At 34.5% G+C, this 22,645-nt stretch overlaps 3 protein-coding genes across 5 annotated transcripts in view; 2 read left to right on the top strand and 1 right to left on the bottom strand.

Annotated features, from left to right (window-relative positions):
* LOC135841105 (max dimerization protein 3-like) overlaps nt 1-22,645 on the bottom strand; it is an 835,585-nt gene that overhangs the window by 79,762 nt on the left and 733,178 nt on the right. The gene's annotated exons all lie outside the window — the stretch shown is intronic.
* LOC135840998 (metabotropic glutamate receptor 1-like) lies at nt 1,057-7,954 on the top strand. 2 transcript variants are annotated; one of them, XM_065357779.1, is made up of 11 exons: nt 1,057-1,195; nt 3,429-3,920; nt 4,013-4,098; nt 5,542-5,749; nt 5,818-5,941; nt 6,033-6,427; nt 6,557-6,871; nt 6,959-7,158; nt 7,242-7,366; nt 7,460-7,539; nt 7,685-7,954. In XM_065357779.1, exons 2-11 carry the CDS (start codon nt 3,864-3,866, stop codon nt 7,730-7,732), a joined length of 1,638 nt encoding a protein of 545 aa, XP_065213851.1. In that variant the 5' UTR covers nt 1,057-1,195; nt 3,429-3,863; the 3' UTR covers nt 7,733-7,954. The 2 variants fall into 2 exon arrangements, with proteins under 2 accessions (XP_065213851.1, XP_065213852.1); XM_065357780.1 differs by lacking the exon at nt 1,057-1,195 and having other exon boundaries at nt 3,287-3,920.
* On the top strand, nt 10,875-22,428 carry LOC135841046 (metabotropic glutamate receptor 1-like). 2 transcript variants are annotated; one of them, XM_065357834.1, is made up of 16 exons: nt 10,875-11,348; nt 12,766-12,874; nt 12,963-13,236; nt 13,429-13,538; nt 13,795-13,946; nt 14,075-14,277; nt 14,383-14,516; nt 15,077-15,162; nt 19,775-19,994; nt 20,076-20,202; nt 20,316-20,716; nt 20,840-21,154; nt 21,218-21,417; nt 21,687-21,811; nt 21,905-21,987; nt 22,071-22,428. In XM_065357834.1, the coding sequence occupies exons 1-16, from the start codon at nt 11,113-11,115 to the stop codon at nt 22,134-22,136; spliced, it is 2,841 nt and encodes a 946-aa protein (XP_065213906.1). In that variant the 5' UTR covers nt 10,875-11,112; the 3' UTR covers nt 22,137-22,428. The 2 variants fall into 2 exon arrangements, with proteins under 2 accessions (XP_065213906.1, XP_065213905.1); XM_065357833.1 differs by having other exon boundaries at nt 20,840-21,417.

Genomic DNA, 22,645 nt, shown 5'->3' with positions numbered 1-22,645 from the left:
GTGAAGAAGAGATGTTTCCGATCCTGGTCCAGACCTAGCATTGGAGAATTTAGCACGTAACCTTCCATCCCTATCCTGAAACCAGTTATTATATTAATAACCACCATAGGCAGTCAGGGCATGTCTACTCATCACAATGGTATGCAAGTAGTCTCAAATGAATCAATAAAACGTGACAAAATTCTGTGGAAATCAAATTTTTGAAAAAGTTCATTACCTATCTGGCATAATTTGTTGTTATTTAAGTACTTACATTTTTATCACCATTCGCCCAGATTGTCCCATTGGCTGCCTTCGTAGACAATTACCGGAATTCAAATTTCTTCAGAAAATGAAAGTCACATTGAGATCGTTTTCGAGCCACGCCAATGATATCTTGTCGAAAAAAATTGCTTGTTATAAAAAAGTAAACATTTATTTGGTGGATCGCCCGAAAAAAGTCGACTGCAGATTTTGACCAAATTCAGCAAAGACATTCTTTTTGAGTTGAAAGTTGCCCACAAAAGTTTTAGCTCCGGAGGTTTCCTTGGAAGGGAGATTTTTGGCCCCCTCAAGAGGTGATATCTATGAAATATTAGTTGTCTTTTTCGCTTCTGTCACTATACACAACCTGTTTTGGGAAAATGGCCCAGTCTCATGTTATTGGCGTCAAAATCCAAGACTACTTCTAGGGCGTTCTACTGAGCGGTTGAAAATTTGCAACTCGCTTGTTTTTTGGATAAATAATTTTTTTGGCGAACATTTCGCATTAATTATTCTAATATATTGAAAGACATCATTATACTGAAACAAGGGAAGTATTTTTTAATGCAGAGGTGCCAATTTTTTTCATCATTTTGTTGAAAATTTCAAATAATTGAAAAAATTTCATAGGTTTTGGCTATTTTTTTCGGTTTATTATTACTTGACGACATTGATTGAAACAACGAGGTTTGGTTTAATCTTATTAAGGAACGAATTACACCTTCCAAAATCATTAAATAGGTAAATAAAAAATTAAATAAATAAATGATGACTTTTAAGTTCAACTTATGATTTAGGGATCTGGATACAACATTTCGACTGAGGAACAAATTGAGCAGGAAAACATGTATAAAACAGTCGATGTTATCATTTGTTATTGTGAAGAAGAAGACCTCCAGATTTTAAAGAGTTTTTTACAAAAAGGTCGTAAAAAATACATCGTTATTGCGGGGTAGGTAAATAGTCTGTACAAAATGCACCTTCGGAGTATTAATTATAATCTGGAAAAATGTCTGAAATTCATTTATCCACATTCGTCTTGCATTCTTAGCACATCTTATGTACTTATACCATTCAGCATATATTTTATACTGACGTTCATTAATCAATATTTTTATTATAAAAATTCATACATTCTCGAATTTAAAGTATGATCATACATGTTCATGTTAAAAAAAATCCCCGCATTTACACATGATCATGGTTACACTGAATCATACATGATCATAATATATGACATGTATGATCATGTGGGGGACAATTTTTTAACATGAGCATGTATGGAAACTTCGGTTTATGTATGATCATGTATGCTCGAGTTCATCCACCATACATGATCATGTATGGCCAAGTTTGAACTTTTTCCCCCGGGATACATTTTATTCTATAATCTAGAAAAGTGTATATAATGTGGAAAAATGTCTGAAATTCATTTATCCACATTTTTCTTGCATTCTTAGCACATCAAATCATCTCATATCCCGGGGAAAAAAGTTCAAACTTGGCCATACATGATCATGTATGACGACTTCATACATGATCATACTAAAAAATTGTCCCCCACATGCTCATGTATGGATCATTTGTATGAAATTGCATGTTTTATATCATACATTTTATTCTATAATCTAGAAAAGTGTCTATAATCTGGAAAAATGTCTGAAATTCATTTATCCACATTTGTCTTGCATTCTTAGCACATCTTATGTACTTATACCATTCAGCAAATCATCCCATATATTTTATACTGACAATATTTTTATTATAAAAATTCATACATTCTCGAATTTAAAGTATGATCATACATGTTCATGTTAAAAAAAATCCCCGCATTTACACATGATCATGGTTACACTAAATCATACTTGATCATACATGATCATATATGACATGTATGATCATGTGGAGGACAATTTTTTAACATGAGCATGTATGGAAACATCGGTTTGTGTTTGATCAAAATTGATTATGTATGATGATGTATGCTTGAACATACATCATCATACATGATCAATTTCGATCATGTATGGCCAAGTCGGAACTTTTTTCCCCGGGGTATGTTTTACGTCATACATTTTATTCTATAATCTAGAAAAATGTCTGAAATACATTTATCCACATTTGTGTTGCATTCTTAGCACACCTTATGTACTTATACCATTCAGAAAATCATCTTATATATTTTATAGTGACGTTCATTAATCAATATTTTTATTACAAAAATTAATACATTCTCGAGTTTTGACTAATCATACGTGATGAACTGTTCATGTTAAAAAAATATCCTCGCATTTACAGTCGGCAGTGATTATTTTAACGTGTATATTTGTGTAATACCAAAAATATATATTACTGATTTGCTTGGGAGTTTTTCAATGAAAAAAAAGTTGAAAAAAGAGCTAATTGTGCTTGAAAATGAAAAATATTTTTGTTCAAACTGTTAAAAATTTCTGTGGTAGAAAAACTGACTTTTCACATCAAAATTATAGCTGTTTTCCTTCTTGAAACTGCAAATTTCAAAAAGCTTTTGCCCTCGCTTCGCTCGGGCCAATTTGATTCTCTTCTTCACACTTCAAATTTCAAGAAACTATCGATGAAATTTTTTAAAAGTTGAGATCAGAAAAGCTGAATTCTTACATTAACATTGATATTGTTCTACTTTTCGAACTACAAATTTTTCAAATTTTTCGCCCTCGCTTCGCTCGGGCCAATTTTGTTGTTTTCTACGCGGTTCCCATTTTGGAAAAATTTATGATTGAATTTGAAAAATGTTGAAATCAGACAAACAAAATAGATAGTTTTCAACAAACTTTGTCTGGTTGTTGGGAGGGGGGAGTGGTAAGAAAATCAGGGAGAGTTGGAAAAAGAAGGGGGGAATCTTGATACTGAAAATTATCCCGGTTGTGTTTGTGTAGCTCCAAAAAATTCTTAAAAACATCCCTGATTTACACAGTATGATCATGTGGGGGACATTTTTGTAACATGAGCATGTATGGAAACATCAGTTTATGATCATGTATGATCATATAATGCTCGAGTTCATCAGCCACACATAGAACTTTTCCCCTCAGGGTTATTACTCCGAAGGTGCGAAATGTTACTTTGCAACGAGTTGCCTACTACATAATACGAGTATTTATTTGTAAGTACATAGGTATATTTTGATTTATGAATTACTATACTAGGAGTGTAGACCAATATTGGACCAAAACGAAAATGAATTGGACGTCAGATTTAGGAGACCTATATTACGTCACACCAACCCCGCAATACCATGAAAAATTCTACAATTACTACACGGCTTTGTCAATGAACAGTTCTACGAAACATACCTATCTCAAAAAATTCCGAGAACGGTACTTCGAAGCTAAATTTGATTCTAAAATGAAGGACATAGAAACATCCGCAAGTAAAACGCCTTTTTCACTTTACATATACTTATTTCTCTATTTGTAATATCTACATGCTTACCAAGTTTGAAGTTACCACATGTTAGCGTTAACTGCTACATTAGAATTACGATTGTTATTTTCTTATTTTTACTTGCTTTAGACGTACATAGAGACCTTTACAAAAATGATTCGAGAGCGACGGTCAATATCATTAAATCACTTTACACCATGGTCCATGCTCTGGATAAAGTAGATCCCGATAATCCTTATTACCGGATGTTTGCAGTAAGTTTTCTTTCAAAATTGATGAAAACAAAAAGAAACGAGCAAGTTGCCTATTATTATTTTCTCTGATATTAAATTAAACTTTTTGACAGGCTTTCAAAATCGATGAAGTCAAATTTGAATTTTTAAACGAAGAATTGAGCTTTAGAAACTACAAAGGTCTACTCGACAGAGAAAAGTTAGTAGCATCGATTTTGCAAACATGATGTCAATATGTGAGGAGAGTGGAGTGATCACGCCTTTTTCGGAAAAAAAATAATGCGTCCACGAGTTTTGAATTTAAAAAATACTTTCTTCTGAGGCTGGGCCATAGGGACTCCACATATTTTGGGTGAATTCAAAATTTTTAATTCAAAACTTGTTGAAGCATGATTTTTTTCCCCGCTATTGTGAGCAAGGGAGGTGGGATGGAGGAACTTTCTTTGGCTCCAACATTTTTTTCAAAGGTACCTACCTTACAATATTTCATCAAAATTCAAAAAATCCGCGGACAGGGGCATTTCACCTATTTTACCCAGGAATGCTCTTTTAGCTATCTTGATATATAAGCAAAAAGTACTTCTGTGCGCTAAATGAATTTTTAATTAAACATTCTGAGGTAAAATTTTACGCTGAACAATTTTAGTTCTCTTCGATTTCCGCCATTTGTCCAAAATTTTGGAGAACCGTGTAAATAAGCGTGGTTTTTTGAGAGTTTTCTGAGCTTTTGAGCTTAACCCATACCACTTCAAATGGCCGGGCGATGATTTCTATAGAAAATAGACCTAAAGATACACTGAAAAAAAAAACAATAAAAATTACTATTTCAGTATAGTAACCGGATCCAATCCAAAAATAATAGTGATTTTTACTCAGCCAAAAAATACATTTTACCTATATTAGGTAAAATTTATTATTCTCATAGTAAAATTTAATAATCTCATAGTAAAAATCGCAATATTTTTGAATGGGATCCGGTTACTGTATGAAATAGTAAAAATTATCCATTGAAATAGTAAAAATTATCCATAATTTTTTTTCCGTGTACATATTTGACGAAAGAATCGTTTTGGCATGTTTTTTCGTTCCGGAGTACTGTCAATTAAAAGTTTTCTTTTGTTTCCCCTTCTCCCCCCATACGATGAAAAATGTTGAAAAAATTCAGGGAGGTATCCCCATGTATTCTCTAACTATATTCGCTCACAGAAAAAAAATATATCAAACACGCGCTTATGCCGAATTTTCCTCCTGAAAGAAGCGGTTTTTGGTCCCGGCTGAGGGAGGTGAGAAGAGGGCGGCGCGAAAGTTCAAACATTTTTCGGCAGCCACTGTACGCAATCTTTGCTTTGCAAAAAATATCTACAATGAAGTATCTTGACTAGCCCGATTCAATTTCAAAATAATCTAAGCTATCAACGTTTCATGCCCAAGGCCGAATTGCGTTCTCATTTTTGCTCTATTTTGTAGTTTTGCGGCATTTAGCTACCTACTTACCTACAGCTGTTTAGTAGACTGTTTAAAATTTTTTTCAACTTCACCAACAACATTTACTTAGTTTATTACGTAAAAAAAAGCTGAAAGGTAAATATAAAATCGAGGTAACAGAAATAATAAGTAGGTACCTTATTATAAATTATTTCAGATTTGATATACACAAATTTAAAACAACAGGAGATCACTCGTCGGGTGACTTCATCAAGATCGGAGAATATTTGAAAGTTGGTTTTTGGAGTGATGAAGATCAAATGCAAATAAAAGGAAAAATAAACATAGATGACACGCATTTCAAGTATTCAACTAATTATCCGAAACAGACATGTAGTAAACAATGTTCTGCGGGACACTTCAGGGTGAGTTTTATTTAATAACGAAAAAATCATTGAAAAATGCCAATAATTGAAATCGAATGACTTTGCAGAAACCACGGATCAACAGATGCTGTTGGGAATGCGTTGCCTGTAATGATTCTAAAGTATCAAATGGTGAAACTACTTCGTGCAAGAAATGCGCATTAGATACAGTTCCAGATCAAAACAAAAGTGGTCAGTTGAGGTCAAGTCAATGTTAAGGAACATTAAACTATCCTCTCTCAACATAAAAACTAATACTATTCTTGAAACAATTGTTGCGCAGCCTGTATACCAATAACAGAGATTCTTCCGCTACCAACTAATTGGAACGATAGCCAGAATTTAATATCAATTGGAATGTCTTCATTTTCAATCATATTGACGATGATTGTAATATGGGTATTTGTCAAGTATCAAAATACTCCGGCTATCAAGTCAACCACCAGAGAGCTATGTTACGTAATGTTCGCGGGAATTATTCTGGTAAACGCTTCACTCTTTATTTCGGCAGTGAATTTGAACTTCAGAACAGCAGATACAAAAATTTTACTAGCAGTTGGATTCACAATGATATACGCCGCTCTGCTAGTGAAAACCAATCGCATCGCACGCATATTGGTCACATCCAAACATAAATTTGCCAACATGAACCCTAAATATGTGTCGCTGAAAACTCAGGTACCAAATCGTTGATAAAACATGTCGATATTTAGGTAGATAGGTAGACAGGCAGGTACAGTGGTACATATCCCATTTTACGAAAAAATCAAAATGTAAATCGTAAACTTATGCTCCTATTTATTTTAGATTTTAATAACTTCAATATTGATCGGAATAGAAGTAGTAATATGCTGGTTCGCAGTGAAATTTCATGATCCAGATCCAGACATGAGAGGAAGTGACCTCGTTTTGAGAAGGTTTTATTTGGACGGTGTATTTTTCATCAAGATATTTGCTTTTGTTGCATTATTGATATTGTTTTGCACTTATTACGCGTTCAAAACACGAAACCTTCCAGAAAATTTTAACGAGACTAAATGCATTGGTTTCGCAATGTACACCACGGTACTAACAGCAGTAGCATTCAGCATGGTATATTTTGCTACCGATTCGAGTAATAAAGTAAAGTTCGCCCTATATTTTGTAAATTGTAGTCCACTGAGAATATAGCTATCATATCAATCAATGCCTACTTTTTGTTTTTTACAGATACTGGCGATGAACTTATGCGCTTCGATCAACACCCTGACAATTTTGATTTTCTTGTTTTCACCGAAATTGTATATCATCTTGTGGAAGCCTGAGAGGAATACTAGAGCCTACTTTTCACCTGTTAAATCCGGTATTCGAAGTTACATTGGTAATGCATCGCGTTCCAAATCACGCAAACCACAAAATCAGTGTTACTCGTAAGTTCATAGGAATGTAAATAAGCAAGTACCCAATTACATAAATGTACAATATGATATTCATAGTCTTCAATTTTACACAGGCTTGAAACCTCACTGTCACAATCCAGCTCCCATGATGCAGTAGAAAATTCAAAGGAATATGATCGAAATGTCATCGAAAAAACAATCAAAGAAATTGCCATTCAACTGAAAGAATTAAATCTAGGTACGTACAAAGTCAAACTACCCCAATACGTAGAGTGGAAATAATCTCATTTTACGACTCGATTTATATCGCTATGTATTTTTTTGCTAAAAGATGCATCGAAGGAGGAAATCAAGACAGACGATTTACAACTTTATGAAATGATAGATGATCTACAAAAAGCATATGAAAAGGTATGGCTGAATGTTGATAATGATGAACGTATACCTATTACCTACTTATTTGTCAGCGTATATCATACGATAAACGCGTTCTTAAATTCAAATTGACTAAATACTACATACTGATAGGTACAAAATATTTTTTATTTTTTAATAGATCGAGAAAATAAAACTGAAACATAAAGTGGGCGTGAATCGAGTATAACACAAACGAAGTCAAGTAGAACACAAGATATTTCCAAGGCACATGTTCCAATACTCCAATTGATCGACTTTAAATACAGAGCTTGGTAAATTGAAATTACCAACTTTTAAATATATTCTGTAGATACGTCAGGTCAACTGACTCAACTGTCGTACGTACTTGGCACACGTTATTCTTTTGTTTTCCAATGTACATAATTAGCTGGAATAAAATGTAATTAACGAGCACTATAATGATGACCATTTATTTGCCGCATACATCCGAATGTTGCCAGTCAATTTATACTCGTATCAAGAGGTATGCACGCGTAAAAAAGTACCTAACTATATCTACAGGCACCCAGATCCTCCACAACTTGCTCTTTAGGTATTAAATAGGTACATAAATCCTTTATACGGAACCTCGAGACTATAAAATTAATTCTGAGTGATTTTCCACTCAAAATGCACGTCCCAAAGGGAATATGGTTCAAATCTTTAGATTAAGATCCACCTGAATATGTGTTAATAGATGCATGAAGAAATGTCTCGGATTTATAATGATGGACGCTGGTGAGAAACATTATTTTGGGTGGCCTGACTGGGAGGCAAAATAGGATCACTTTTGAAACAAATAAAGTTGTTTCGCCATTGTTTCCTACCCTGAAAAGATACCTTCAGAATGGAATTTTTAATGATAAAAAAGTGTAATAAAATCGATAAGAAATCGTTATTTGCGATTTACAAAGGAAATATTGGCCTGCTAAAAAATAAATTTCTAAAAAAAAGGGAAACTTTGGCAAAAAAATGAGCATTTTTTAAAAAAAATACTTATGGAAGAAAATGTAAATTTTTTGAAAAAAGAAAATGAGCTTTTTTAACAAAAAATAAGTAGCTTTGGAGAAAATCAGCATTTCAGCGAAAAAAAACAACAAAAAAACAGATTATTTCCAGCAAAATATGTAAAAAAAAATTGATGACAATGAATTAGTGTTTTCATACAAAATGAGACTTTTTGTTGGAAAAGATAAGGAGTTGGCAGAATATAATCAATAATCATATACTTTGGCAGAAATGAATATTTCTAGCAGAATGTGAGCAGTTTTGGTGTAAAAGAGATCAGTTGTGGCAGATAGTGTAATGTTTTGATGACGATTTCGGAAAAATAAAAATTGGTAATAATTTTATGGATATTTTGGGTATAATTTTGGTTTAGTATACAGTAGATACACTGTATTAACAATTTTCACCGTGTTTGGACATTTTTGAAATTTTTTTCATTGTGTGAGCTCGCATTGAAGGTAAGTCAAAATTCAAAACAAAAATATTGATTACGAGGTCATTAATACAGATAAATCAATTATAATGAGTGTGCAAGGTATTCTATAATACTGTAAGTTACTAATAACTTCGATGAAAAACTGTCCCCTGAGTGCTTCATGGGAACTCGGGATAAGACAAACCTCCAAAAGGCCCGAGCACTTCCAATTTCCCACGAGCGCGCCGTGGTACATTTGACCGACACTCGGGCAATTATCACAAGTGACCAAGTACTTGGCGCTTTTTTTTTGAAAATTCAAATGCTCGTACCTCCTTCCGTTTTGGGATTTGTGGGTTCCACCTTGGACTTTTGTGACTCATTTGCCATCTGGTTTCAATAGATTTTTGAAAAATTTGAATCGGAGGGGTGACCAAGATTTGGTAACGGGTGTCAAAACTTGGTTTTTTGGAGGATTTTTAAAACGGCGGTGGTGAGCAGAAGAGATAATTTTTGAAAACTCCCACTCCCCTTAAAATTTCCTAAAAGGATTAAATTTTTGTATGCCAGTTCTAAATTTACCCCCCGCCCACCACAGACCCCCCAGGGGGCTTCAAAAAACGCCAATCGAGTTTTGGCGCTATAATAATGCCTTATTATGCCAGAAATCAGAAAAAATATTCTGAATTTTCTAACGTCAGATTTCTAAAGCTATATCTTTGATATTCGGTAGGTATGTTGGTTTGTCGCGATGTATTGAAACGACTCTTTGATAAAATCGCATCCTCTTTTTTGGAGCTATGCAGATAGCCCAGTAAAATTAAAATCAGTCAAACTCGAACACATACATTCATAAGTACTTACTTACTAATACTGGCATATCTTTATAGCTTACTGTCATCGAAACACCATTATGAAAATCTTCAAAAAATTACCTGCAACAAACAAAGGAAAAATCCATTGGTTATAGTCTAATATGTGGCATGTGTAAATGGTAGGTAGGAAGGTAGGTATAAATTAAAAACAAAAATCATCAGATAAGTAAGTAAACTTATTTTATAAGTAACCTTATTTAATTATTGAACAAGTAGTCAACAATCTTGATGGTTAGAGTTAGACTCATTTTCACGATGGAATCGAGGAATATCTCGTATTATGAGTCATTCCTAGAATCTCTAGTATATAAAAGTTCACCGGAGGGAGTTGAATTTTTTCCTATTTCAACTCAACATTCACAGGTCCAATAATATGTACTTACTAAGTTATAAAAATTCTAAAACCACTAATTTTATTGTTGTTTTTGCTGCAGGTGTCGAAACCTGATTTTCGCTTAGTTTCGATTTGAATCCTTTTTTCGAGGAGAAAAAACATCAGTTTTTCTGTTCGTCCCTTTAATTTCAGTACATAAATACAAGTACTATAACATTTATGATTTCATCTACGAGAGTAAATAATTAAACCCTGCAGACCGCAATAATTATTGCAGAAAAATGCTTTCAGAGCTCGATTTTCTCATGGTTATGCTGGACTTTAACTGGAATAATCGAAGTGCTCCCTCCCGTCCGCGCCAGCAAACACAATCAAGTTTAAAAATCTGCTTAAAAATGTTCCATCGAGTTATATTTGGAAACCACTTTTCAAACATAAGCTATCGTATCGATTTTATCATAAAAATTTCGTCATCCTGGATGAATAACTGCATTGAAATTTTTGTCACCTTGAATGCACAGGATTTGCCGTCCTATCGTGCTGTAGAATTATGTCATGTGAGATATTAGGTATTAAACGAGATAAAGCAATAAAATAATCGCACTTTTAAATGTTCAAAAATTCTAATTTGAAAAATCTGTACTTATGCAAAATGTTTTTGTGAGTAGATTATTCGCGAATGTTACCGAAGTACCTACCTACATCATACATGAATTTATAAATAATTATACCTTTTTCAATTTTGTAAATAATACGACTGATTCATAGCGTTTGATTATTACAAAAACCGTTCATTTTATCAATTTTTAATCAATTTTCGAGATAATTTGCGTACTTTCAAATCAAATTTAATAATTAAATTCGTGTGCATTAAACTTAATCACATCAGTTTTGTGCGCTAAGAAAGACCGTATCAAATAATTCAACTGAGTAATATGAAACGGTATCGTTACGCTTTTTTTTTGACTTTTTTTATATCAACGGTTTCGCAGAAGAACGTGAATTGCGATGATGAATCGTCATCGAAAAAAGACGGCAAGCCAAATATCAAAATAGATGTTATTTTACCGCTTTCTGAAACTGGAAGTGGCGGCAAATGTGGAGACGTATTTCATCCCGATGCATTACAAAACGTGGAAGCCTTATACTATGCGCTGGACTTGATACAAAAGTAGGAAAAATGGGTTTTCGTTAATGATTTTATCTAGAAGACAATTTTTTAACCGTACTGCTGGGCAGATTAACAAGATACATAGATTAAGGTGTATAAGTAATAAAAATAACTAGAGTACGTGCAATTTATATATGCGGGTGACGCGCGCATCCAACGTAAGCGGGAACCAACGAGAAGCCCATGTTGGCATATTCGGCTGCTGACTCGGGGCCCTCGTTGGTTCCCGCTTACGTTGGATGCGCGCGTCACCCGCATATATAAATTGCACGTACTCTATAGGTACATACGGATACGGAAGCTCAAAATCAATGTGTTCGAAAAAAACTAGGGTAAAGAAAACAATTTGGGAGGGGATATTTTTCACATGTTCGTCTACATATGGGTGAAATATTTCAAAAATGCAAAAATATTAATTTTCTGGGTTCCTGCTTTTGTTTAAAACAGCGGTGAAATTTTGTCAATATGTTTCACTCTTTAAAAAATAGCACAAAAAATGGTATTTCTCGTCAATTTGTTGACAAATTGTAGGGAGAGAGATTTTTTTCACATGTTCGTCTGCACATTGGTAAAATATCTCAAAAAAGCAAAAATTTTCATTTTTTTTTAGGTTTCTGATGGTATTTTTGCAATAAATGTAAAACTTGTAATTTTTTTCTCGAAAATGGAAAAAAATGCCAGTCCAATTTTTTGATACGTTATTCTACATAAAATGGACTAAAACTGAGAATTTTTTCGAATTTTTACTCGTCGAGATCATGTTTGTATTTAAATTATAAGTTTTTAAATAGATTTTTTTAGGTTTTTGAAAGTGTCAACACTGATTATGACATCATTCATCGATTACTCTTTCAAAGTAGGTACTGCAATTTGAAAAATAGTTCAAAATTCTATACAACGTAGAACGTACAACCGGAGCAATTTGCAACTGAAATTTTCCATTTTCGGCCATTTTGGAAAACTTTGAAGCCCCACAGCTCCGCCAAAAAAATCGAAAAAATGTTCGGTTAGCGTCATTCGTCATCGTTTGATGACCTCTACACATGATCTGACTTTGAAAAAAATCGAGACCCTCGTGCAAAAATCCGCCGATTTGGCATGGAACGACCCTTTGCTATTTGGCTATTTACTAGGAAACGGAAGAACGATCAACGAATGAATTAGTGGAGGACTCTAATCAGGGAAGGGGAATGCATCGCAAGTCCCTTTCGAAAACGATTCTGTGTTTCTTATCAATTTTTTTTTTAGCATCACAGTACAGTAGATAAAGTATTAGTCCGATTTGAAAACATTTTAGGATGCACAGAAAGTAACACGAACAAATAGCCGAATAAAACATATTCGTTTAAAAGAACGCTCAAGTACTAAAATTTTGGTTTTAATACCTACAATGTAATGATTTTTATTTTTATTTCAGAGACGACAAACTTTCGCAAAAATTCAATTTAACAGTAGATGTAAAGGAAGTTTGCAGCTCTCCCAACCTAGAATTGAAACATCTTTCAAAATTTTACGATCAATTAATGGTAGCCATACCGAACTAGATGCGTATACAAATCCATTAAGTTGATACACAAAATAAGACCATTAATTATGAAAATCATAATTTCATAGGTGGATCCGATAGAATATCAGAATGCAACCTTTGGACTCATTTATGACACTGTTTTCACAGAATTCAATTATGAAAATATTTTCCTCACGTTTCGTGTCTTCCCTCACATCAGCTATTCGGGGGCTCCAACGAAACTGAACGACGCAGATGTGATTGCGCCTCAATTTGCGTATGATTTTATCACTCCAACATCCGGTCATATTTTCATAGCAGACGTTATACTGGAAATTTTGAATCATTTCAAGTGGAAATATGTTACAGTACATGATCCTCGTGAGTATTCTAGGCCAGGGATTCGAATGTTTCAATATTCTTAACACGAATTTTATTTTATAATTTGAAACACTTTTTTTTTCTTCCTTTTTATACACGTACACAAATTACCAAGATAATGTTTTATTTGAGGTAGGATTAAGTAAACTTTATAAGTTGATTATATGTTATATACTAGAATTTTATTTTCAGGAAAAGATTCTAGAGATGACAAAAATGGAATGGCCAAGTTTTTTGAGAGACGCTTTGAGAAATTAGCCGAGAGCAAAGATGTATGCATATCCAAAGAATCGAAGGAATCGGTAAGTATAGTTTTGTTGTGAAAAACTGGTTTGAGAGATGAGAAAAATAAATAAGACCCAATTACAACCGAACACAAAGACAACTGACATAAGAAGAGAAAGCAGCAAGAAAGTACCCACATGCTCCGACTGAAATGTATTTAATTACGAGGTAGAAATTTTCTGATCGAAGCGAGGGGAAAGAGGAAAATTATTTACTGCAGTTTATCCTAAGCACTTTATATACGTTGGTTTATTGCTCAATCCAAAATTTCAGATTATTGAAGCCACCGAAAATGTACTAACACAAACGCATACTCGCACGAGTAGTATGGCCGACGTAATCCTTTGTTTTTGCGATCAACAAGAGATCGAAAATTTAAAGGGCCAATTGCAAAACCGAAGTAAAAAATACGTTGTAATTGCAGTGTGAGTAATGTAATATAAGTTGCTACTTGGTATCAGATAAGCTTCTCACACATGTTTTTTTCGAGCTTGAAGCACTCATCATGATATTTTTTTAATGAGTGATTTGTTTCGTAAATTCGTGAAAACAGAAATACAGAGCTAAGTTGGACAAACCAAGTGAAATGGAATTCAACTATGGGAGACCTGTATTATGTCACGCCATCACTTCAATATAATGAAACTTTCTACCATTACTACACTTCGTTGTCGGAGGAAAATTATACGAGATATCCCTATCTTGAGAAGTTCAGGAAACGGTACTCCAAATATAACCGCAAAGAAATGTCTAATGGTATAGCATCTTACAAAAAATAGCAGAGTACCTACAGCTAATACAGCATATTTGGTGGTTATTTTGAATAATAAGCTTATATTATTTCATTTTTTCGATCCACAGGTACGAGTATGTACGCAGACACCTATCAGAATAATTCAAATTCAGCGATTAACATCATCAAATCACTATACGCAATGGCTCATGTTATAAAACGAACATTTGATTCAAAATCAAAGAAGGACAGATATGAAGCAGTGAGTGTCGGTCCTGTACTGACAAGGCTACTTTTCGAACTGGCATCCTGCGATTTGAACTAGGTAAACTAAGAAGTTAGACCGAACGAGGAATCTTAAATTGCTCAAAATGAGAAAAAATGAACGCTTCAGCACTTGTAACTTGAGTTGGGTTGCTTATTGGGAATTCTTTTGACTATTTTCTTTAACCAAAACTACGTAAGAAAATAGAAACTGCAGGAGAGTATTTCATTAAAATCTGAGAACTAATGTCAGAATTAATCTCAAATAGCTTTATTGTGATTTGTAATGCTATTTGATGGCATAAATGAAAAAATAGGCACCTAATGCAATATTCCTACTTGTTTGGCAAACGTGTAATCTCCTTAAAATTTTCAAAAATTCGCCAAAAATCTAAAAATGAACTTCAGCGCTTACAATATCGAAGCATGCTGTTTCCGTTTAATCAGGTTTCGTTCAAATCGGCGGACGTCAGTTCATAAAGTTCCCTTGCGCGATAAGGAAAAATGTGAGTAACGCCATTTTTACTGATAATAAATTAATGAACATTATTCCAATAGGGAAATGTGATTCGCAGCATCAAATTCAATTTATTCAACGAAAAAATAAGTTTTACTGGACGCAGTGGTCTACCAAAGGTAGAAAAGTAAGTACCTAGCTATTAACACTTATGTATCTCTATACCTATACTCACAAAATTCGTTTCCATAAATTTTTCATTCGAATCCTCTTCTCATAGTCATATTAGCAACATTTTAGCATGGAAAATAACATATTACAGTACCTACCAAAAAATTTTAATATTTACTCGAAGAAGCCTAACTACGAAATGCCGCATTTTTTTTCAATCTCAAAGTTTTTTTTTCAAATCAACCTCAGGCAATATTAATTGGATCAATCGAAAGGTATCCAATTCGTGAGGGAGGGGGGGGGGATTTTTTCACACGCCTGTCTAAATACTGGTGAAATATTTTAAAAATTTTCATTTTTTAGGTTCCCGCTTTTGTTTAAAACGGTGGAAAAATTTTTTCATCAAGTTTCACGCTTAAAATTATAGCACGAAAAATAATATTTCTCGTCAATTCGTTGACAAATTGTGGGGAAGGGGATTTTTTTCACGTGTTCATCTACACATTGGTGAACATTTTTTTCTCGAAAATGAAAAAAAATGTTTGTCCAATTTTTTGGTACCTACGTTCTTCTACAATTCTACATAAAAAGGACTAAAACTGAGATTTTTTCAGAATTTTTAATGGTTGATGGTTATATTTAAATTAAAAGTTTTTAAATCAATTTTTTTAGTTTTTTGAAATTGGAAACACTGATTTTGACATCATTCGTCTAAAGCTCTTTACATTCATCGATTACCCACTTATAGTCCATCCGGAGCAATTCGCAACTGAAATTTTTCATTTTCGGCCGTTTTGAAAAACTTTGAAGCCACACAGCTCCGCCAAAAAAAAATCGAAAAAACGTCCAGTTTGAGTCATTCGCCATTGTGTGATGACCTGTATACACATTAGGGTGTAATCGTCGTATTCGCGCTACTTTACAGGAGATAGCGTATATGTCCATCTATATTAGCCCGTATCTAGCGTATCTAATCGCTTCTTTCAGGGTCTTGCAGGGAGAGTTGGCCGGTGAGTTTGTTGTTAACAGTTCCGACCGTTTCCTCCCTCTCGTTGATCTTCCTTGGATTTTCCCCTGTACCGCTAGCATGAAAATACCGTTTTCTCGTATTTTATGAGCTAAATACTTAAGCTTTCTGTTTTTGATGTCTTCAACTATGATTTTCCACTCCTCTCCTATTTTTGCTAGTACTTCCTTGTTGGTAATGAAGTCCTTCCATGAGATCCGTAGTAGCCTTTGATAGCACCACATCTCAAAAGCGGATACTTTCTTCTCGCATTCTGCACTCATGGTCCATGTTTCGCAGGAATACTTCAGAACGGTCCATACGTAGCATCGCATAATTCTCTTCCTCAGATCTATACTCATCGTTTGATTTCCCAGCACATTGGCAAGGTTGTTGAAAGCGGTCTTTGCCATTCCAATCTGTGATTTAATTTCTTAAACTTGAATTATCACCATTGGTTTTGGCTTGACCTCCAATCTCACGAGTAGTATCCTCTCTGATTTTGGAATTATGGCACTGATCTTATCACTGATTCTGGTATGTATTAATAATACCCACACCTTGTTCATGTGTGTCTTTCTCAGCGAAGATCATTTCATAGTTTTCATCTACCCGGTATCTACCATTTCCAGTCCATCGGGTCTCACTTATTCCTAACACGTCGATTTGCAATCTCCTGGCTTCTTTAATTACATACATTAGCAAGTTGTCCAATTTTATACAAGGTTTGTACTGATGTTGTTCTGCCTTGTTTTAACTCCGCATATTCTTAGCACCCTATCCAGCTGCCTTGGTGGATGAGGATCAGCCTGATGGAGACTTAGGGCCATTGCTAGATTGATGTCCATATAATTCTAGGGAAATATAATGGTGTTGGTTTCCCATTGCCTTCCACCATGATTTTCTGTTGGGGTTTACTCCCTTAGCCAAATTTGCCAGTTTTTAGGCCCTGGTATTTGCCTACTCACTCTGAAGCTCTTGCGCTTCCCTGGGGCTGGAACGAGTGAGTTGTTGGTGTTCTGCAGCTCTTTTGCATTCTTGTTTGTAATCCGTATTTATGTAGAGGCTTGGCCTTCGACTTGCCACTCCTCCCCGTTCTTTCACCAACTGGAGAATTCTGCTTTAGCCATATTTATCAATTCCGAGTCCATCAAACAGCAATATGTTACCACCCCGCACGATGTGGACGCGCAGAATACCCCTGGTGTTGTCTTCGCCTTCTCATCTGTCCTGTGGGACTGGCTCCTCTTGATGATCCGAGCTACTACCTAGAGACTACCTCTAGCGACAACAACCTGTGCCCTCACGGGGCATTAGGGTGTACCTTATTTTGAAAAGATCATGTTTTGTAGCTCCCACCCGCCAAAAACATGACCTCAGGTGAAAAAATAGTTCCCTATTTTTTATTTTTCCCCATCTGTAAAAAAAGTGGTGCCGCCGGTACTTGAGTGGGGAAAATTAAATTTTAAAAAATTTAAAAAAAGTTATATTCATGAATATTTGTTGTTTCTGCGTCTGAGTGTTTCTAAATAATCTCCTTTTTAAGAAAAAAATTTCTCCGGCCTTTCAAATCATATTGGCCTCCTAGTAAGGAGCCCCTCAAAGTTGAAAAAATCACAAAAAATGATAATAAATCAAAGTTATGAAGGTGAAAATATCTCATTTCCACATTGGAATTGTTCTACATAACCTCCCTTTTCAAGAGAAACCCATTGTTGGACCCCTAAACGATTTTGGCTCTCTTGCATGGAGCCCTCAAATTTAGGAAAAATAAAAAAAGATATTGAAAATTGATGTACGTAGAAAGTTTTTGAAAATTTTTCATCTATGTGCAGGATCTTTCTGAATAAGCACTTTTTCAAGAAAAACCTTCCCCCAGTCACCCAAATCATGTTGGTTACTTATAAAGCCTCTCAAAGTTGAAAAAAATCAACAAAAAATGAAAAATTCGCATATCTATACTTAACTTACATGTTTTTTTGATAATGTTTCATTTCTGAGAGCAGAGTACTTTTAGACACCCACTTTTTCAAGAAAAGCACCCTTTTGTATACCAAATGATGGTGGTCAATCCTCTTTTATGAGACTCTCAAAATTGAAGAATATCGAGAAAGATGAAAATTGATGTCTACAAATAGGTACCTACTCGTAATTAGGTGAAAATTTTTCATCTCTGTGCAGAATGCTTCTAGATAATTCTTTTTTCCAGAAAAACATTTTCTCAGTCCCCTCTACAATGCTCACCATCTGCATATTATGTAGATGATAGAGATCAACATAGTAGACATTTTTTTTTGGAATGGAGGTGAAGTCTCCTTTGCAAAGATAATTTCAAGTAAGTAATGGATATGTTTTTTTGCTTTAAATTTGAAAATGAAATCTTGTAATGGGGAAATATGCCCTGACTTCCTATGGTAGTCTATGTCGTACTTATTGCCTTAAGCAATAATTCGAAGATGACCTCGTGAAGGTCATCTGGTTTTGATCGTTCTAGATCATTCCATCTTACAATCCCCCTGGGTACCTCTCACCCTACAGTAATTGGCAATGTGTGAACTCTATGATGTCACAGACGATTTGCAAACTCGAGGTATCTCTCGTAGATCGTCGAGCTTGCCTCTTTACTCAGTTTTTGCTACTCGCGATGATAAGGTCTGGGTTATGACCCTCAACCGTTTAACATAGGATGTGTCGTGCCAGTGCCTTACTTATTTTATACCACCTTCGGTGGCTGACGTAATCCCCCAAGCAATGGGGGAATTAATAATTATCTTTTTATCTCTCGGACCTTTTGCCAGAATCCGGACTGGGAAAAAGGCAACCCATATAAAAGTGCTTCTTCTACCTAGAACCTACGCTCGAGCCTAGTAAGTATTAGGGGTCTCACAGGTGAGTAGGTTTAACGTGTACATTGTTTTGGGATTTTACCCCAATCAGACTCCCTTTCGATTAACTTTTTAATAATTTATGTTAATCAAAATCTTGCCTATGGATATGGGGATTTAGTGTGAACCATGGACATAGGCAAAAAGGCGAAAGGCATGATTATATCAGATGTCCTTATAGATTTAATTGCTTTATTTTACCTTAAATGTTGACGAACGTAATACACATTTTGTAACTTTAGATTATGCAACCAAATTGGCTTAGATGCAGAAGTTTTGTCTAAGTCAATATGTATTTTAATTGCACTTAGTTTTACACTAGTCTTATCTCTCGAATCAATATTATAAATTACATCGATTAAATAGGATATAAATTGATTCAAATGGGTGTTTTTATTTAATTATACTCTTCTGATTTAAATTAATAATGAAGGTCGGAATGGTGATATCTCTCCGTTATTTTGAGCTAGTTCGGTTGAGGGGAAATATTCCTTCTCTAAGGAATATTTCTTGACGTGATTTCCTAACGTTGTAATTATTACAATTATCACCTTTAACCAATATTTCCCATCTTTACTATTACAACCTCATTGATAGGGATTCCAGCAGACGATTTTTTCCAAGTTTTCAAGTCTTACATTACAAAATATCAGAACGTCAATAAGTCGATCTTCTGTGAAAATTTACGTATTAACGCCCACGAGCACTTACAGAAATTATAAATTTTTCATCTTCAGATTCGATGTACACAAATTTCAAGAAAAACAAAATGAAACCGGCCATTTCATAAGAGTTGCTGAATATTTGAAAACCAGTCATACAGAATACAGCGAAGCAAGAAAATATCTGAATGTACAAATACAAGGTAACCTAACCATATTGGATGCGGGATTCCAATATCCAAAGCATTACCTGATGCACAGATGCAGCGAACCATGTTCAGCCGGACACGTCAAGGTGAATTTTTCGTTTTAATGCCACTTAATTTTTTATCAATCAAAAGTACATACCAATTGTTTGATCGAAATTTGATTACAGAAATTTCATGATGACAACACATGTTGTTGGGAGTGCGAAAAATGCGGAAATTTTTCAATACCAAACAAGGATGGCAACAACTGTGAAAAATGTGAAGAAGGTTTAATGACGAATGAAAATTACACCAGTAGGTGCCATTGAATAGAGCATAGATTATGTTTTTAAAAAATCGGTCATTTCGGTACACCAAATTAACGCTGCAAAATAATCAACATTTTTTCTGAAATGACTGTTGTGTAGAGTGTATAGCTTCGACTTTATCCGTTGTTCTTCAAATATCAACCGAATGCGCATACGTTCAGAATTTATTATCCATCGGACTTTCTTCAATCTCCATTATATTGACAGCGGTCGTACTATTGATGTTTGTCAAACACCAAAATACTCCGGCAGTCAAGTCGACCACCAGAGAACTATGTTACATGATGTTCGCGGGCATTATTTTGGTCAACGCCATAATCCTCTTTTCGACGGCAACCTCTAATTTTGAAACATCAGATGTGAAAGTTCTACCAGCAATTGGTTTCACAATGATATACGGCGCATTATTGGTGAAGACCAATCGAATTGCTCGTCTGTTGGTCACACCTAAACGTAGATTTGCCAAAATGAACCTCAAATATTTGTCATTGAAGGCTCAGGTACTTATCTAGTCTAGCATCTACCTATTTACAACACTGACCAGAAATATGTTTCATAACCCATTCACGTTCATGAAGACTGAGCTACAAAAGCAAATCACAAAATACCTTTTCAACTTCCAGATCATCATGACTGCGATTCTGATTGCAATAGAAATATTAATATGCTGGTTCTCAGTGAAATTCCAAAATTTATCAGAACCAGGAATTCTTGGAAGCAACCTAAACCTGAAAAAGTTTTATCTAGATGGAGTATTTTTAATCAGGATATTCGCCTTCGTCGCCCTGTTGATATTGCTTTGCACTTATTACGCGTTCAAAACACGAAATCTGCCAGAAAATTTCAACGAGGCCAAGTACATTGGTTTTGCGATGTACGCCACCGTACTCACAACAATAGCTTTCGGCACGGTGTACTTTACCATTGATGACAAAAAAGTGAGCTTTTTGCTGAATTCAACTTGTATGAAAATAAATCAATTGGCGGTCAATCTTTTGCAGATATTAGCGATGAACGTATGCGCTTCGATTAATACTCTGATAATTTTGATTTTCTTGTTTTCGCCAAAATTGTACATCATCTTGTGGAAGCCTGAGAGGAATACAAGAGTTTACTTTTCACCTGTTACATCTAGTATTCGCAGTTACATGGGGAAGGAATCGCGTCCCAATTCACGCAAACCTCTAAAGCAGTGTTACTCGTAAGTTCATAGAAAAGTAAACAAGTAGGTTCCTATCACATACAAACATTACAGTGTAGCTCAAATTGTGCCATAATTATATAAATTGTTTCATCTATCTTTTAACAGAAGTGAAATCATTCATTCAAAACGATTCTTTTTTTTTTATAGGTTTATTGCAGCTTTCAAACAATGTTTCTCTAGTTTTGAATTTTTTGAATAAATATGTAGATCATTATTTCTAAGAACTTATATACAATATGACATTTATAGTTTTCAATTTGACGCAGGCTCGAAACCTCAGGACCACAATCAAGCTTCAGTAATGCAGCAGAGAATTTGAAGGAGCATGAACGAAATGACATCGTGAAAACTATTGAAGAAATCGACATTCTACAAAAAGAAATAAATCTAGGTAAGCACAAAATCCAACTAGGTACCAAAATGAACAATGAGATAATCTTGTTTCACGACTGAATTCATATCACTGTGTATTTTTTGCCTAAAGATATATTGAAGGAGAAGTTCAAAGCAGACGATTTACAACTCGATGAAATGATGGATAATCTGCAAAAAGCTTATTCTGAAAAGGTACGATTCAATAAGTAGCTTCTATCAAATATCAACGTGTTGTTGAATGTAAAATGAAATTTAACTAACGTATAATGAAATAGATCGAGAATGTAAAACTGAAATATACCGTCAAAGTGGATCGGGTGGAAAAAAACAACTCCAAGTAGGAACAAAGACTTATTTCCGAGAAACACCTTCAAAGACTGAAACTGAATGACTTTTATAGTGGAGCTTGCTTCGTAAATTTAAGTTACAATTTTCGAAGTGTACCTGACATCAGGTCAATTTCAGTACCTATGTACTACCTACACCTAGTACATATGCACCTACTCGTATGGTACTCTTTTGTATTGCAATGTCATAAAATTAAATAAAATGTAATTTACAAACTTCAAAGAGCATCCAAATGCGCCAATCAATCTTTTCACACTTACAGGTTAATGAAAAACTATAGCTTGACAATCCAATAAATCAATCAATTAATTACCTACTCGGTGAATTAAAATCGAAACGAATTTGTAAGAAGATAATTTTGGTTATCATAGGCTGTGCTGTAAGCAAAAACAACAACAACAAAAATAAAATGAAATCCCACATTGATTTTGTAAAGTATTTTTGTATAAGCTTTGCTCTCAGGTACCTATTTAATTTCGTTTAATCCCTTCAATGAAGAAGA

The sequence above is a fragment of the Planococcus citri genome, chromosome 3 (genome assembly GCF_950023065.1).
Source record: "Planococcus citri chromosome 3, ihPlaCitr1.1, whole genome shotgun sequence".
Lineage (NCBI taxonomy): Eukaryota > Metazoa > Arthropoda > Insecta > Hemiptera > Pseudococcidae > Planococcus > Planococcus citri.
This window is presented reverse-complemented; position numbering and strand designations above follow the sequence as displayed.

Bases quoted from the DNA above. Each gene is read 5' to 3' on its own strand.
- LOC135841046 (XM_065357833.1), top strand. From the start codon at position 11,113: ATGAAACGGTATCGTTACGCTTTTTTTTTGACTTTTTTTATATCAACG. The intron at 11,349-12,765 runs GTAGGAAAAATG...TTTTTATTTCAG, and splicing joins GCGCTGGACTTGATACAAAA to AGACGACAAACTTTCGCAAA. The intron at 12,875-12,962 runs GTAGCCATACCG...ATAATTTCATAG, and splicing joins AATTTTACGATCAATTAATG to GTGGATCCGATAGAATATCA.
- LOC135840998 (XM_065357779.1), top strand. From the start codon at position 3,864: ATGGTCCATGCTCTGGATAAAGTAGATCCCGATAATCCTTATTACCGG. The intron at 4,099-5,541 runs GTTAGTAGCATC...AAATTATTTCAG, and splicing joins GGTCTACTCGACAGAGAAAA to ATTTGATATACACAAATTTA. The intron at 7,540-7,684 runs GTATGGCTGAAT...ATTTTTTAATAG, and splicing joins TACAAAAAGCATATGAAAAG to ATCGAGAAAATAAAACTGAA.